The sequence below is a fragment of the Hippoglossus hippoglossus genome, chromosome 2, assembly GCF_009819705.1.
Source record: "Hippoglossus hippoglossus isolate fHipHip1 chromosome 2, fHipHip1.pri, whole genome shotgun sequence".
Lineage (NCBI taxonomy): Eukaryota > Metazoa > Chordata > Actinopteri > Pleuronectiformes > Pleuronectidae > Hippoglossus > Hippoglossus hippoglossus.
The window spans coordinates 5,970,811-5,989,413 of NC_047152.1; the positions used below are offsets into that span (position 1 = coordinate 5,970,811).

Sequence of the window (18,603 nt, forward strand, 5' to 3'; positions counted from 1 at the left end):
CAGCATCAAACCATGTGAGAAGTGTGTGAGGGATGAGGAAGGAGGTGTGGGAAAATGAAAGGATGACGCTGGATGAATGACAGCTGCAGGAAGAGGGACTGAGTGAGCTGTAGGATAAGTGGAGAAGATGAAGTGGTTTCATGAGTGTACTTGCGTCTTGAGTGACTGCACTGCATGATCTATATATAGATCTGCACAATGCACGAGTTATATATAGACCCAGTGCTCAAAACCTAAACAACCTGCGATATAATGCAAGAAAAGACATTGTAAACACTGAGTCTAGACATAGTGTGTAACAAACTGCGATTGTGTCCGACTATAGAGCTGTTAACTCCGCTGCTTGCTTCTTTCCTACAGTTATTTTTCACATTACAAACATGTTTTCAAGTTCCTCCACCCAGCTTTGACTCTCAACACCCCCCTTTAATTCAGACTCTTGCTTGGAGGAGTTCTCCCTTCAGTCTCTGGAGTTATCTCTTCCCCCATCCCCATCGTTCCACCCTCTCTTCGCCTTTCTTCTCCCCGCTCCTCTCGTCTTCCTCTGTAGTTCTTATTTCGGGGAAAGATCTGGGGCGCTTATGTAACCTGGTCTGATGCAGAAGTCTTCCATTTTCAGCTGCTATCGTTTTGCGTAGAAAATTGTCGCTGATGACTTCGGCCTCCGACTGAATCTACATCAACAGCTGCTTTGTCACATCTGGACTCTGGGAAATGCGTAAATGTTCCTAAACACCTTGGTGCTTTTTGATACTTATTGTGATACTTCATACAATTAGATTATATTTACTGAATCTCACTGTATCTTTTAAATTCCAGGATGGCAGGCAGCCATAATGAATGACATTGAATTAGAACTGATTGAATGATCTCAAACCATAGACTGTAAAGATGGACGACAGGACTGCTCCACAAAGGTGAAGCCAAACTGTCTCAATCATGGATGGACAGATATTTATGACCCTGAAAGTCACGATTAGTAAAACCACAAATGTATCAGTGGCAATAATACAGACTCTCTATATCTGTAATAATGCACATAACTTTTTCTGTTGTTGCTAGGTTACAAGGGCTGGCCCATTTTACATATTTACTCGGTGTTCCCGACCGTGGCAGAAAGTTTTATGTGATAATAAAGCTACTTTGAGTGTTGTGACTCCCAGACTAGTCAGATACAAGGCTGTTGTGTTTCTGTGTGTATTCCTGTGTATTATCTGTCACCAGGTAGATCTCGTCCTTGTGATGTTCGGGTGAGAGAGGAATAGGTACATCAGAGAGAAGGAGAAAGAGGGGAGGGGGATTCAAGACACCAGAGACAGCAGACAGAGATAGAAAAGAGAGGAAGGGGGGAGTTATGAATGAATAATTTAGTCCCTCCATTCCCTCTCTCCTCCCCCCCGCTGAGTTGGGATGTTACAAAGATAGAGGAGGAAAAAGAGAAGAGAAGAGATATGATACAGAACTTTATTTTCCCTTTAGGGAAATTTTTCTCGGGCTCAGTGTCGTTATGTTTAGCAAATGTTATTCTATGATTCATATACAGATTCATATACAGAGCACATAGGTGTGTGATTAAAAAACTTTAAAAGTTTCACAACTTGAAGACCATCCATCCTGACAAAGTCCCTATGGGGGCGATGGCCTCTTTCTATCATACCAGGTTCTTACTGTTTAACATGTTAGAACTGAAATCTGTACAACCTGTAAACTAATAGGTTATATAAGTCAATTGTGTTGAAAAAATACAAATATCTGATGTGTTTTCTCCAAATTTCATACATCATTTGAACTATGCTAGATGATGCATCATTGTCTCATCAGAATAGTTATATATCTGGTTATCTGGTTTTATGCTCACACACATTTGTATACAAGGTGAAGAGCACTGCAGACCTCCCACTATCCAGTGCAGCACCTCTACTGATTGATCTGGTGTCTGAGAGGCGGCTGTTGACCTTTACACGCTGGATACGACCTGTCAGATAGGAGAGGTACCGTTTAATAATAAAGGGATCATCTCTCTTCTGTTTCATTTTCATATCAATAGGCTGAAGTTGAAAATGAAATCGAAAAATGCTTCCAAATCAGAGAGGTTCTGCTGTTAACAGCTTAATAACCCCCCCTCCTCTGTCTGTATTTGTATCTGAGAGTCAACACAGTATTTTTACATATTTTAAGTAATGGAACAACATCTTTTTTCAAGCATTTCATCTAGAGTGTGGATACCTGACCTGTCCCGACAGTTCCCGATGAGTTGGGCCAGGTGTCCCTTGTGGGATTGTTTTGACAGAGAAGAAAGGCTGTGTGTGTGTTTCCATGCAGGTCTAAGTGAGTGTTTGTGTTTGAGAACGAGGCGGCCCACAGACGCAGCAGAAAGAGACGCAGTATGATGAATGAAATTGATCCCAGATGTTCCCATGCAGGTGCTCTCTCCCTCCTTTTCGGAGGCCCTACCTGCGTCATTAATCATTCGTTACCTAGGTAACAGTGGATTTCCCCGTGTCTGTGCCCCTGTTAGTGTGTGTGTGTGTGTGTGGGTGGTGTCTGAATTATGACTCATCCTGCTCAGTTCACAGTGGCTATCCTCACACTCCTGTCTGGGGAAACACCCACCCACATCTATTACTTCCCTGTCTGTCTCTCCTCCTCCTCTATCGCTCCATTTCTCATCTCCCGTCTCTCCCAACTCTCCTCTGTTTTCATACCCACAGCCTGAGGTATTAAACTCTGTTTTACTCGGCATATATTAATACATTAATGCAGTGTTTACCCGTTGCTTTGTTGTTGCTCTCCTGTTTGTTCAAAGCAGGAGTGCAATACATTATTACTTGAATCAGCCAGAGCTGCCACCATCGCTGCTCAGACACAGATGAGAGCGCTACCTGCAGTGCTGCTGTTTGACAAATGATCTCTGGGGAGGGGTCTCAGTCTAAATCAGGGGTACACCAACTTTTCAGCCTCTGACCCCCAAATGTAAGACTAGTGACCCCATCCCCGAATTTGATGTAAGAATTGGACTTCTTTTATTTTGCGTCCATTTTAAAAATACAAACTACAGCTGAATTAAGTCTGGTTAAGTTATAAAAGTGACCATGGGCCTTTCTTTGTCATGTTCCTTCATACTTAGAGCAAATGTTAAAACAATTCTACTTTTGCACTTGAAATTCCCTGAGAAAACAAAGATCAGGACAGTCATCTTCATCCTCCCACGCCCAACATGTTCAATGCCTCTCTGGTTGAGCAGTTTTAGTGGTTTGGTGCCCGTGCTGTTCAATACCTCTTTCTTTCTTATTGGTGTGGGCAGCACTTCTGTCTTGGTGTGTGAGAACAGAAGCATGGAGAGGCTAAGAAAGTCTTGCTGTCTGATTTTCAGTGCTACTATTTTTTTGGGGCTGGTTCATTGGGTTTATTTACATGATGTTGCTCCTAAAAGAACTGTCAGTCTGAAGCAAAAGGCTGTAGGCACCATATTCAGGAACTACTCCTTTTTCCTCAAAGTGCTAAATTGCATATTGTTTGAAACCTTATTTTAACGAGGATAAGTCTCTCTCCTAATGGGACACTTGCATGTATTACTTTTGGCCTCTGAGTGGTCTTGCCACATTCAGAGGAAACTGGACCCTTACCTGCACACGGACAACTTCCTCCTTTTCCTCTCCTCAGAGAACTTCAGCATGATTTTACTGTTCTTTGTAGCAGGGCTGAAAAACAACCTTAATAAATCCTCTAAGCAAATGTCCTGGCAACCTACTGACAGTATTAGATTTAACGTCTTGTGCATAATGTTTGCATCCAGGGAGGCAACAAATCATTAACAATCCAAGCATGAAATATTCTTAATAAGTTCCTTTCCCAGTCTGGTCAGGTCTGACTTGTCTCCAGTTATCAACAACCCTGAAATATTGTGTATTAACTCCAACACACAGACTCACAAGATAAAGTATGGTGGTGGTCTCCTTGCGGCGGCTCACTGCTGACATATTACTTGCAGTTTGAACATAATGAAAGAAAGTGATCATTCGCGGAGGAATTGAAGATGTTTCCCATCTGCAGCAAATTCTTCCCTTTTTATTTTGGATACCTCCATCCCTCAGGCTAGATTCTTACGAGAAAATTAGGCCATGAAGGAGGGCGTCTTTAAATCTCCTCACATCTATTCATCCAGCTGTAGCTGTTAAATCTGCAGTCTGTGAACAGAGGGGATCTACAGCAAGCAGCTAGCGTAGCAGCCACCAGAGGCCCCAAATGAGAATAACAGTCACACTTGTAATGTTAATATTGACAAACTACCTGCTGTCTTTATTCCTGCTATTAAAAACCTCCATAACCTTGGCAACAACAAGCAGGCTTCAGGCGTGTTCATCATTTTTTAGTGTCCCCTGGAAACACTTCTGTTGTGTTGTGAGTATTTGCAGAGGATTTCTAATTGCCGTGCATGTTTTTTCAAACTGATAAAGATGTTTTCTGTATTTGCACGTAGCTCTAAGGGCCACGGTATGAAAGCCTCTTAAACACCAGTTGAGAATTTACAGAGCAATGACATCAAATGAAGTCTGTTAGTTTAAAAAAACGTATAGATGTAAAGATTGTCTGGAAAGAAATAGAAAAAGTAAGTGATTGAGGTATAGAGGATGAGTCAGTAGAAAGTGCTGTTCCCTTTTAGGGCCTGTAGAGGGCACCGTTGCCTCTGCACAGACCTAGAAGTAAATTGTTTCGACACACACATGCAGAAAATCCTCAAATAGAATAGAGATGAATAGGAGTGTGTATGTGTGTTCCCTCAGGAGAGAGCTGGATGTTTAATGAGTGCATTTCATTTCCATTCATGCACAGTGTGGCATATTTCTGCCTACGTGCGTGATTTCTGTGAGTGCTCTTCTGTGTATTGACGCCCGTGTGCTGTGATGTGTGTGTTCTCTCTTTTGGAGGGAATGGACGAATAAGTAGATGGACGAAGGACAGGGAGCAAAGGATGTTCTTTTAGAAGTTGAAGAGCTGTGTCCCGCCTTCCCCTGATGTTATAAAAAGCGGCCGAAGAGATTAATTTTAATGTAAATGTAGCTTTGATTTATTCATAACTCCTTCACTTGGTCTGACCTGGATAGAGCAGCACACACACACACACACACACACACACACACACACACACACACACACACACACATCCCTCTCACACACACAAGTGCACTCTTACACACTTGTTATTTGTCTTCTTTTCCTGCTGACAAGTGTGTTAATAGTTGTGTGTCAGCAACATGAAGGGCAAAAGAAGGAAAGCCTGGGATCCTCTCTGAGAATCTGGGTTCACCTGCTGTGTTGGGAGACAAGATGAAGATCTGGGATGACAAACTGCTGCTGTGTCGAGATGCATCTTTGATCTGACGGAATAATGGGAGCAAGCAGGCGAAGATTTATCAGAATCCCAAAACACACTGACACAGACATATTCAGCTCTCAAAGACATAAATAATAAGCTTGGGTCGGCATTATAGCTTTTTATTGAAGCAGGTTTTCAGTCATGCACTCTGCTATCATCAGACCTACATAGTTTTATTGATGCAGGACCACGATTAGTACAGTTATCTGTCAACTCTATTGTTAGACACACTCTGGTGCCACCTAGTGGGCACAGGGGAAGGTGTGTGTGTGTGTGTGTGTGTGTGTGTGTGTGTGTGTGTGTGTGTGTGTGTGTGTGTGTGTGTGTGTGTGTGTGTGTGTGTGTGTGTGTGTGTGTGTGTGTGTGTGTGTGTGTGTGTGTGTGTGTGTGTGTGTGTGTGTGTGTTCGCTGTCCATGGTGCTGAAACATTTTCCTTAAAAATGCTTTGACCTCATGTAGCCTCAAAGTGACAGCTGATTATTTTTTAATGACATCTGCTTCACTTGCTGCCCTCAACTTCATTTTTGGATCCACATAACTTTAAAAATATATATATAATGAATAGCACTAAAAAGCTGCAAGACAACTACTTTTATTCTCATCTAATTTGAATTTGACCAGACCTCAGTGATCTGTTACTATAATTTAAACATAAGAATATGAAGAAAGTAACAATCTATATTGGGATCAATAGGCTCTATCCCCATAATGATTGAATCAACCTGACAATCGACAGGGAGACCTTGTATGCAAAGTTGACATTTAGGACTGACACTGAAGGGAATCATTCATCCCTTAAGGGCATGGAAGTGTTATATAAAATTCATGGCAACCTGTCTGTCAGATTTTAACACAAAGGAGGGAATTGTGCTACTTGTTAGTGCTCGAGGAAATGTCAGACTGTCACCAAAGGCACCAGAGCAAATCCTTAAGAGCTACGAACATCCATGAACAAAATTGTTATTTTAAAGGTATTGAAGCCCACGCTGTCCAAACATGCTGTATATTATTCTTTGTAAGAACAGGTTGGAAAATGTTCTGGCATTTTCTTTCAACATAATTTTCCTTAAAAGATGTAATGTAAATTTTAGACCTTACCTGCTGCTGCACTTAAAGAAACTAATTCATGCTGGCTTGTGAAATTTAGGCAAAACCTAAACAAGAATAAATATAACCATACTTCATTTTACTTTGTCTAATTGTTAGTTCTAAATCTTGCAGCCACAACATTTACAAACTCACCTGACACCGGTGTTATGTCATGGAGGAAATGTGAGAGTACTTCATTCAGACCTGCAGTATACGCTTACAGATGGAAAGCACATTTACAGTAGACAAACCAGACACGTGAGGCCCGGCAGCTCTCCAGCTTATCAGCCTGTCAATCAAGCCCACCTCTTGCATGTTTAAACCCATTCATTGAGACAGGCTGTCAGGAGCTGAGTACAGACGGTAGCAATGTGTGGGATGAGGTGGTGAATGAAGCAGGTTTCGTTGTCTGCATTAGATTCCTCCACATACTGTATGAGTGGTCCTACAAACAATTAAGTAAAGAAGGCAGGTTATCACAATGCTTCAATTACTTCTTATTCATATTTTATTGTTAAAATTACTTCCTAACTTAAAGATCTAAAGCATTTAGATTTAACTTCATTCCTTGACACATAGCGAATACACTTTTCAATTTAGAAGGAGACATTTGGCATTGAATATCTGGAAATAATTAGTTTTCATTTAGGGCTTTTTGGGGGTGGAAAAAACCCCCCTTAAAAGAGACTTTTTTTAGGATCTAATGCAGACTGATTTATGTCGTACAACATGTAGCTATGTGAGGGGTTTTACCTGGTATTAATGAATAAGAACAGACGTGTGGGAGGTCAGCAGGGGACGGCTGGTAGTGTGATAAGACCTGCAATAATAATGCTGTAGCTCAGGTGGGCGTAAAGAAGTGTTTCATTTGCATGTATATGAATGTGTGTGTGAATAGCTGCATGTGAGTTGTACTGTAAAGTCTGTAAAGATAGAAAAGAGCAATATGAAAGTAAAGCATTTAATGGAAACACTATAGGATTTAAGAGCAAAGGAGAGAAAAAGAATTTAAATTATATCCTACAAATATTTAGGGCTATTCTAGTGACCACACATACGGTGTATGAGACTATATAACTCTATAAGAGCTATTGTACAGGTCAAAGTGGTGCAGAACATATGAAATATTCAGTTCCACTGAGTTATATCACACTATGTTAACCACACCCAGGCACCTGCTGCCGGTGACGTCGCCCCCACACCTCCACACACACACACACACTCACACACACACACGCACATCTACACGCACACACACCGGTTGTTTTTGGGGGTGTGTGCTTGGCGCGTGGCTCCAGCGGTTCCACAGAGCGCTCGCGCTTTCGTTCGTCAAACTACCCAAAAGGACAATGACAGGAACATCCGGTCATCTCTTTCAAAATAATATAGATTGTTAAATATCGTAAATACTGAATAGGAATATAGGTTACGTGTTCTATGTGAAATAAGATACCATGTGTGACCTTTGTAGACCTATAATGTAATTGAATCCACACAGAGTTTAAAAAGAAACCTCTTGAAATGTTTAGCTTGTCAGCCATGCAACTAAACGTCAATGTTGAATAGGAGCAATGACGTCATAAAAGTGGACTAAAAGATCACGATAAAGTGTCATCAAATAAAAGCAGCTAAAAAAGGCTGCACTATTTTCAACTCAATGTTTGCCATGTGGTGTTTACTATGTCAGTAGATAGAGAGCATTACTAAACTGGGGTCAAATTCCCTGGATGTGCACAATTACTTGGCCAATAAAGCTGATTCTGATATATGCTTTCGGATAAACTTTAACAAACGTGTGTAATAGGGTATGCCATATTAGTAGGAAAAATATTAGCTATATTTGTAATGTATTTTCTAACATGATCTGGATTTGATTATAATTCGCCCCTAATGGCAGCAACAAGTAGCAACATAACAGACAAATAAAATATGGCTTAATAATAATAATGATGATGATAATAACCTGGGTTAGGCTACATTAATTTGTCAAAGGATGCGTCAAGGAAAGACAGTTTTATTTCATTTACAGAGCCCTTAAATCCAAGGTGCCATGTAAAACAACGGAGGCAAAATGAATTGAAAACAGTTCAAATCTAAAAGCACACTTGAAAAGATTTAAAGAACGGTAACTATGTTCATATTTCTGCATAGCGACCAATTTCTCAAACTGTAAACCATTTGAAAAACAAGACAGCTCCCATATGGAGCTTTGACTTTGAAAGAGACACCGCCCAGTTTCCGGTGCTGCTCTTGGTGTCTCGCGCTGGTTTCACGCAGCTGGATCGGCTGGCGGCGGCACGCGCGCCTCAGGGTGCACAAGTGGACGTTCACCGGAGGAGAGAGAGGACACCGTTCACCGGAGGAGAGAGAGGACACCATTTACCGGAGGAGAGAGAGAGGACACCATTCACAGGAGGAGAGAGAGGACACCATTTACCGGAGGAGAGAGAGGACACCGTTCACCGGGGGAGGCTCCGCCGGTTTCCTTCTCCTCGCCTCCTGACCATGGGGACACCAGGTGACACACGGGCTCCGGTGCATTCGGTGGGAGGAGCGGCTCAGTGACAGCCGCTGCTCCCCGGCTGACAGAGCGCCCGGTGAAACGTGACGGACAGGTGAACCGCTGCGCGTCTCCAACCGATGGCCCGGGGGTTACCGGCAACCCGAAATATGCTGTAACGTGAAGTGGGGGGGGGGTTTATTCAAGACTTTATCGCGATCCCACCGCAAGTATGGGGCTGTAATAGCCGCTGGAGCGGAGACACCAGGGGGTTCGTGTCTGCTTGCGTCCGCGCTCCGCTCCGTCCCCTCCGTCGGACACGGCTGAAGGGACCGGAGACGCGGACGGAGACCGGGCTGTTTGTGTGGCGGCTCTTTCGGCGGAGACATGGCAGCGGCCATCGCCAGCGGTTTGATCCGCCAGAAGCGACAGGCGAGGGAGCAGCACGCCCACCGACCGACCCCGCACCGGCGGCGGAAGAGCCCCGGTAAGAAGCAGGGGCTGTGCAACGGGAACCTGGTCGACATCTTCTCCAAAGTCCGGATTTTTGGCCTGAAGAAGAGGAGGCTACGGAGGCAAGGTGCGACGGGCAGACGCGCACATGCATGCACACACACACTGGCACATGCATATTGATAACCGAGAGCGCACGCACGGATACACTTTTACGCGCGTCCGCAATCATGGCTCCACAGGCACCTTCACACGTGCACGCCCCGGCTGGTGCATGCACGTGTGCTCGCACACGCACCCCAATCACGCATAAACACACACTGACACACTCGTCCATCTCTCTCTCTTTTTTTCCTCTCTCCTGTTTTGAAGCACACACGCGCACACACACTGTCATGTCTTGCAGTGCCCCACGGTTCAGTAGTTTTCAGCTACATCCATTATTGAAGCCACAGATTAGTCTGTCTAGTCTCTCTCTCTCTCTGTCTCCTCATGCATCTCTACCTCGCTCTCTCATTTTCTGCTCATAATTCAAAGTGCCCCATCACCAAGATCTGATCTTGCCCTAACACCAAAAACATGTTGGACAAGAACAACACAATGACGCTCCTCGCTCTTATTTTGAAATTGCACTTAGCTTTGTGTAAGTCAGATTTTTCTCATCAGTCTCTCCCAAATCCAACTTAACGTCATTGTCAAATTATGGGATGGATCTTTCTGTGTCTGTGCATATGGAAGTGATTCAGATATGGAAGCGAATGCAAATTCACGAGTGTTGTGATTGTGTGCCATGGTAAACGTTGAAAAGCCGAGGCGATAAGTGCTGTTGTAATCAATTGATTGTGGGAGAAGCCAGCAGGTGACGGCGTACGGAGGGAGGAGAGACTGAGGAAGGAAGATGAGGGGAGGAGGAGGACGAGATAGAGGGGAGGCATGTGAGGAGTCATGTTGATGGGCATTGGTTTTCACCAGTTTGGGCTGGTGAGTGACGGCCGTCGGTGGCATCACCAGAATTCCAGCTCTCTGTGGGAACCGAAGGTGAACTCCTCTTTTCGTCCTCTTCCTCCCTTTTTTCAGTTTGTCACCTCCTCTCCTTTAATTTCCTCCCCCTCTCTTTCTTTTTTTCCCTCCTACCTTTCGCCCTCACGTCCTTTCTACATTTCTACTTACCTTCCATCCCTTTTTGTCCTTCCGGTCTTCAATAACAACCTCCTCCCCTCTTAATTTGTCCTCCCCTTTTGTCACCTTCCTCCCTACTGCAGATCTTTCCAACCCTTCTTCCTACTCCATTTTAATTTTACTCCCTTCTCTCCATTTTCCTTCTCTTATTTTGCCTCGTCCTCTCCATGTTACCCACACTTCCTCATCATTTTTATTCCTTTCTTTTCCCTTTTTGTCTCTCCTTGTCCTCCACCTCCTTTTGTCCCTCATCCTCTCGCCCTTCTTAAATCACCCAATCCTCCTTTCCTATATCTCAGAGCTGCTCCTCGTTCCCTTATTTCGTCTCCTTTCTCCTTCCCTCCTCCTTTCTTTTCCTCCTCCGTCTCACCACCTGTGCCTTTAGGTCCTCTTTTTCCACTTTCCCCATTTTGTTGTCACATCACCTCCTTTCTCCTTCTCTTTGTGTTTCTTCATTCTCCTCTCCTCCAGTCCACCCCCATATCTTAAATCTTTTCATCCCCTCTTCCAGCCTAATTTTACACCCTCCCCTTCCTTTCTTGTTGGGGGGACAACAGCCTCATCTCCTTTCCTCTCCTCTTCTCTCCTCTCCTCTTCTTTTGTCACCTTTCTCCGTCTCTCAATCGTCAGCTCATCACCTTCCTCCTCTTTTCTGTCCAATTCTGCCCACATATACCTTAGCTCTTTTCATCCTTCCTCCAGGCTTCTCCCTTTTAGTTTTTTCTTCTTTCCACCTCTCTTTCCAACCACCTCTTTTCCCACCTCCCTCCTCTCTGTTCCCAGCTGTGAGAGCTGCTGCTGAAAGCTTGGCAACGTCCACGATCTCCCCGCTCTGTCTGTGTGTGTGTGTGTGTGTGTGTGTGTGTGTGTGTGTGTGTGTGTGTGTGTGTGTGTGTGTGTGTGTGTGTGTGTGTGAGAGAGAGAGATTTGCCAACATCCCCTACTGTCTTCCAGAGGTTTTGTGAAGGAGAGACAGACATACCCAACTCTAAATGATGTGCAGCCTTCATTATAGTCAAAGATTTTGTTCAATAATAAGTTCTACTAATTAGACCTTTTGAGCAGAGAATACATATAAAGGATTTTACTCCTTCGTATGAACCCTGTGGTGAAATCAGCGTCACTTCATAGCTGTAAACCCACCTAAAACACTTCGACCAGTCAGACTGCGAGTGGAGGATTTGATTGTGACACAATGGATGGGATTTCCCCACCAAATTAAAAGATTATCCCACAAAAATATTGGCTTTGGTCACTTGGGTCAAAAAGCAAATCATGCGGCCTTGAAAAAAATCCCATCGGCTGAGTCACAACATCGTGATGTATTCTTATTTTACACACTGTCACTGACATGCACTTCCACATCAAATAGGGGTTTTAAGCCAAAAAGAGGTATATTTTACATTATGTTTTTATAAATGTACACAGATGATATCAGAAGATAAGGCATGTTCTGGAGATCGATGAGAGACAATAACAAACATTTGCAGCAGCTTTCTTAGCCTGTGCGTCACACAAACAAGGACGGAGAGATCGAAATGTGACTGATTTCAGTCTGCGTGCAGCAAAAGGCAGTTTCTGTTCTCCTCTGACAGACGGACGCCGGGCAGGTGAACTGTTATTTCGAATAATAAAAGCAGCGAGAAATGCCACAGCTGTCAGCTGGAGTGATATTTACTTAATGCGTGAAAATATAGACTTTGTTTTTCTCATAGAAACAAAGAAGCCGCAGAAGTGTGTGTCTATGCGGATCTAGACTGTTTTTATCATGGATAAATAAATCAATACATTTTCTTGATAAATTAATTTGTCTATAATATCATTCTCATGACCAGAATATTCAATGTATTCAAATGTTGCCAGTTGGTTGGTTGAAGTTATTTAATTTATTTTATCAATCACATTTATACAAATCAGTCCATATGGTCTCACAAGACACTCAAAATAAGATTGTTAGACAATATAACTTCTTACATATTAAATTAAACTGCAAACAAAGAATTATCCTGTTTGAAGCTCTCCAAATATAATCAGTGATATAAAAGTTTTCTTCTTAAATCACAACTCAAAAAGGACATTTACTAGAATTACAATTAGCCAATTAGTTGATGTTGTGTCGAGTCCTCGCCTTTTGTCATGAACTTGGTGTCGTAGACATTTTGGATATTCCAGAATAAGGAAGATGAGGAATTAAATGATGGAGGAAGAATTGAAGAATTTTGTCTCCTGTCTGATGCTCTCCAAATATAATCCACAACAAAAGAGTTATCTTTCTAAAATACAATCCAAAAAAAGGAAACTTTTATAAAATTACAATTAACCGATTTGCCTCTCGTCATTAAGATTTAGAATATGCCAGAATAAGCAATTACTGCAGGAGATGAGGAAGGACCTAAAAATCGTTGCTGCTTATTCATATCGATAGAAGCAATTTGCACGTTTTCATGCACCTGATAAGGACCCCCTTAAAAGAAAAGCCTCTAAACATGTGATCGAAGACTTAAAAAATGTGAATCAGCGTTTTCTCAGGACAGGCAGTCGGAAGTATTCCACCCAGCCGGCCTGGGATGACCGGCAGACCCGGGCAAACAAGAAGAGGGCTAAATAAAACGACTTCACAGCTGCTCTGTTGCCATGAACCTGACCCAGACACACAGCTAGAAAACACTGTTTCCTCCATCTCAGAAAAGGAAAACCAATATATTTACAAATAAAAAAAGCTGATGAATGTTATTCCGTGCGGGACAGATCTGAGGCTCCGTGGTTCACACAGTGATTGACAGGCTTTCAGTACAGGTTGTTCTCATGCCTTTCAGTCGATACGTAATCATAAGCAGGATCGGAAAATCCATATCGGTGCATTAAAGCTGAAGGCAATGAAAATATGAGGTGCAGACATTTGATCATAATGTCTCATTAAGTCCAAATTATGTTTCGGAGTTTGTTATTTATTAGCTAGAGACATAAACAAACTGCATCATTGCGGCTATATCACATATGAAGTCCATTAACAGAGGCTAAACCTGATCTGAATGGACGAACAGTGTCTGTATTTTAACGAGAAGTCTGCCCTTTTCAGCACCATGAGCGTTGGTCTCATCAGTAATCACTCTGATGTAAATGAGGGTAGTTGCTGCTCGTGAAATGCTTTTGTTTGGAGAGATTGTTTGTGTGTGTGTATAAAAGAGACGAAGGTCTTCGCTGCATCGCTTGTATGAGATCACATTTTATACTTCGTACCTGGGTGAATCAACAGACAATATGACATGTCAAATTAGCGTGGCCGCTTGACGGAGACTGATTGAATCAAATCACATCATGGTGAAAGTGTGTGTGTGTGTCTGTGTGCACTGTATGTGTGCTGGTCTGTGTGGATGGGGGAATACCCTTCCACTGGAACAGTCTGGAACCACAAGACTGTTGCCATGGCAACGTGAGGATGGGAATTTCCCTAGTAACAGACGGGATATGGAGATACTGGTAAGAATGGAAACATCACCTTGACGACTGTGGGAATGTCACTGTGGCGACAGTCGTCCACGTCTCGGGGTAAATGGATAAATGGACACGAGACGGGTGGACAGACGTGTAAATAGAAGATGATGCAGCAGGACAGTCCCTCGTGGAGAAGCATTGATTTCTCATCCATTACAGCAGGGAGTTATGCAAACGCCTCCATTTCAATTCAATTTCAGGTTTATTCTTATGGCGCCACATCACAACATGCATTATCTCAAGGCACTTTACATAGTAAGATTAAGACATTACAATATTAAAACGGTGACCCAACTGTTTCCATGATGGGCAAACAGAAACTTTTAACGGGAAGAAACTTCCAGAACTGGACTGGCTCAGCTGGAGCAGCTTTAAGCTTTATCTAAGAGTAAAGTTAGGATTTATTATCAACCTATTAAACGTGTGGTGATGATTATTAAAAGTTTAGTACTATGTTTATTATGGTGCTTATTAAACACACAGTGGCAATAACTTAACGTTTATTACTGCGTTTATTATGGCGCTTATTAAATGTCTGACCCTACAGTTTAACAATGAACCTAAATTATATTTTCGCTTTTTTTACAGTCACAGTCGACTCTTGTTTTCGCACAATAACAACTCGCTCTCTCTCATGCATACGCTGGTAACTAAATGCCCGGTGGTGCTTATTAAATATTGACCCAGGTGTATACAATACTCCAGTGTCCACATCATTTGAAACTAATACTCGTAATAGAAATGATAATTACAAATCTACATAAAGATAAATGTGTATGATATTTATTTTCATGTGTTGGCTTCTTTTTCTAATTAATTACATGATTGATGACTAGATTAAGATTTTGGATTATATTGTCTTGTTAAACCTCTGTCTAGATGTAATTGTTATTGTAGATATTCTCATATTAGATATAGAGGATTCAAGACAAAATATTAAATTATATTTGAGTAAATCTATTTAATTATTGTGTCGGCCTCACTCATAAAACAGAACAGAATATACTTGATGTCAGCATGATGAAAAGTTTGACCATCATACATTTCTCAAAAGGGCATAACAAGAAAAAGTTACAAACTTTCTGAAGACTTAGCCACTGTGTACAAAGACCTGAAAAGAAATAATATATATAAGATATTATATAGTATTTTCAAATTCCGGGAAAATTATACTTTTGAGTGTAAAGGGTCAGGCTTCATACAGAGTACTGACTACATACAGAGACGTTTTTTTATATATCAAATTGAGGAGAGGTATTAACAAATTGCCACTCACATGCACCTGCAGTATTATATCAAGTATTTCAATAGATGAAATGCAGAAGATACGACATGAGAGACAATAACAAACATTTGCAGCAGCATCTTCAGACTGTGCGTCACACAAACAAGGACGGAGAGATTGAAACGGGACTGAATTCAGTCTGTGCGCAGCAACGGGTAGTTTCTGTTCTCATGCTGTCGGCTTTACGTGAACGAAAATATACACCTTGCTGCATCGTAACAAACAACAGTTTCACTGGGGAGAAGTGTGCACATACATCAAATGAAAAATCGAATGTTCTGATTTCATGTGATCTGCGCACGCTCCTCACAGTGGTGGGTGATCCCTGCCAGCAAACGTAATTGCCGCCTCTCTGATCTAACTAGGATTCCTTATTGACGGCACCACACAACACGCAAAAAGCAGTGTGAAGGGAATATTGTCAGTTCCAGCGCTGGTTACAGTCTTCACGGCTTCTCTTCCCTCCTTCTTCCCTGTTTCACAAGATGGATCCCTCACAAAGATGGAAAACACCCCTGCCTCTATCCCTCACACACACCCACACATAGAACTGGGTCAGTCTTGGCTTTTTTTCTGTCTTTATGCATTAGGGTACTTTTACACATTCCCCCTTTCTCTCTCAGAAACACACACACATGTTCAAAGGGGATTTCCCCCCACCCCCTGCTGATGGCTGCCCTGGCGAAGACGAAATCACTGCTGTGTGTGGAGGAAGAATGGGTGTGGTCACGTGTGCGTGAGAAGCCGTATCAAATAATGAGTGTCACCAAACAACGTCGGTGTGTGTTTGTGTGGAAAAAGCGTCACTGCATCCACAGGAGAAGGTGTGATGAGGGGTAGTGATGATAGACTAAGGGGAAAAAAGCCTGTCTGTACCTGTCGAAGATGCTCCACTGTTAAATCCCCAGTTGTCTCATTCTGAGCAGCTGTAGTTTCATTTCATTTCGTTTTTATTTCATTAATTTCTGGTTTGATTGCGAGTTGCAGGAATCAAACAGCGAGCGGCAAAACTGAGGGCTGCTTAATTGTCTCGATATGAAATAGCCGAGAGCGCCTGCGTTTCATAACTAAACATGAAAAAAATCTGTATCGACATGACTTTCTTCTCCTTGCAATATTAGATGTGATTATGTAAACATCCCATCTAATATTTTAGACAACAGTAACATCGTATCTTGTCTTCAATATACAATGCTTCAGACAAACAAACAGAGATCCACAGAATTATCTACCTGTAAACTAAACTATTGGTCAATAGCAAACTAAATATGACGGCTACAATGCGACAACGCAGCTGCTCTTTACTATCAGTGGTTCAGAAATAAATTATCAGCGTTATTCGAGTGGAACAATGATGGCGAAAGGAAGGATTAGTCCAAGAATCCTGTAATGGATTGGATGTGCTTGACTAGTCTCTCCAGAGGAAATCCCTCAGGATGCAGCAGGTTACATGTGGCCACATTGTACTTCGTTAATGCTGCACCGCACTGTATCCCCAATGTGGCCTTCTGGGAATGTGTGCGGAAATTGAATTCACAGGACAAATTTGTGCATAAATTGTTCTGCAGAAGCTGACAACGCTTATTTAAAGTTTCATTTAAGCGTATGACGTCTAACATGTCCTGATTTGAAGTTGAATTCTTAAAAAACGGCCTGTGTGGTTCTCTCTGTTCTGTCTGTGTTATATAGAACCACAGCTGAAGGGCATAGTGACCAGGTTGTTCTGCAGACAGGGCTTCTATCTCCAGATGGGCCAGGATGGAAGTATGGACGGGACCAAAGACGACAGCACCAACTCCTGCAAGTAGACACACGACACACACACGACACACCACACACACACACACACACACACACACACACACACACACACACACACATATATGATAGTAAATATGCATTTTTCCAAGGTAAACCTGGTTAAACAAATGAATAACAGCAATTGTGTTTTGATAGAAAAGTACTGCTATTTAACTACTTTATTTACTCAACATAATGAGAAAAACATTTTTAATTAAGAAATTGGCAGAGATGCAAAAATGTTAACTTACTATACATCATAATTCATTTGCTTTCTTATATCCACTCTTAGCGATTCAATATCCGCTCATAGTAAATTAAGTTTAATAGGGTTGAATTCAGGCACTCAAAACAGTGGGTTTAGTTTTGGGAAATGATGTGGCAACAGTGACTTTACATGTTTATTTAACATTTTAGTATATAATTTAAGCAAAAACCTAGTAACCTATAGGATCCTTACTATAAGCAAGGTGCCTGAATCCTGGAGATGTATTTCTGTTTCAAAAACAAGAGCGATTACTGAAAAAACAAGGTTTAAATTACATCGTGTCACACGGTGTTCCAAATGCAGCTCTCTGCTCACCCAGCTGCACATTACATCACTCACTCTACAGAAAAAGGGAGGATCTGTAATCTACAGCAACATATGCATTTGGTTTAAGTGGCTCTTGCATAACCCTTCAATTCACAGAGAAGCTACAAACATAGTGCACAGCTACCCCACCTACCATTTTAAGAATGCTGATATAAAAGCCTGACAGTCATTTTAAAGGTCGGTATTTGATCGACATTCACAGCATATGAAAGCCATAAAGACAGTTCAAGTGTTTTTATAACGGCTCTGTTTGGGACATTTCATATAGAGAGCAGGCAGTGTGGTTTCAGAGCGTTCCACTGAAAGCGACAAGCGGCTGCTCGGGGCATTTTATTTTTAAGGCTTTTTGTTTTGTTAGACCTCTGCACTCGACACAACCTTCAGGGAGGAGCCGCAGATGGACGGCGTATCGACAAATGTAGCTTTCGCCATGTTCTAGCATGCAACTCTTGGAGAAAAAAAGATAGTCTGTGATAACTAAAGCAGCCAACTCACTGGTCCAAAGTGTCCTGGTCTGTCAGTCGCCTGTTGCAGCTACGTCCCACTTGTGTACTATGATTGATTTATTTATGTCTTCACGTCTCCATTTAGTCACATTTCTGCCACGGCTCTGTGTGCACATCAAACAGAATTTACTGCAGCTCGCGCTTGTTGCAAAGCGTCACTTTATCTCGCCGTGGGAGACATCAGCGACATTTCCTACAGCATTCAAAAGCAGAGTTGTTACCACCTCTAATCAGCCGGGTGCTCATCCTCATGTTATTGAGTCCTGTGCACGAGCGTGATCCAGGTTCAGAAAGTGTGATATTTATTAAGCATGATTACCTGCA

At 42.3% G+C, this 18,603-nt stretch overlaps 1 protein-coding gene across 2 annotated transcripts in view; it reads left to right on the top strand.

Moving 5' to 3' along the window:
• The window catches only part of LOC117777141 (fibroblast growth factor 14-like), a 44,797-nt gene that overhangs the window by 10,466 nt on the left and 15,728 nt on the right, over positions 1 to 18,603 (top strand). The window contains exons 1-2 of one of the 2 annotated variants that reach the window (XM_034611719.1): positions 8,739 to 9,546; positions 17,068 to 17,178. In XM_034611719.1, coding sequence (XP_034467610.1) covers positions 9,354 to 9,546; positions 17,068 to 17,178 — 304 coding nt within the window. In that variant the 5' untranslated portion in view covers positions 8,739 to 9,353. Of the gene's footprint in view, positions 1 to 8,738; positions 9,547 to 17,067; positions 17,179 to 18,603 lie in introns of those variants that run through there. The other variant, XM_034611709.1, reaches the window with a different exon arrangement.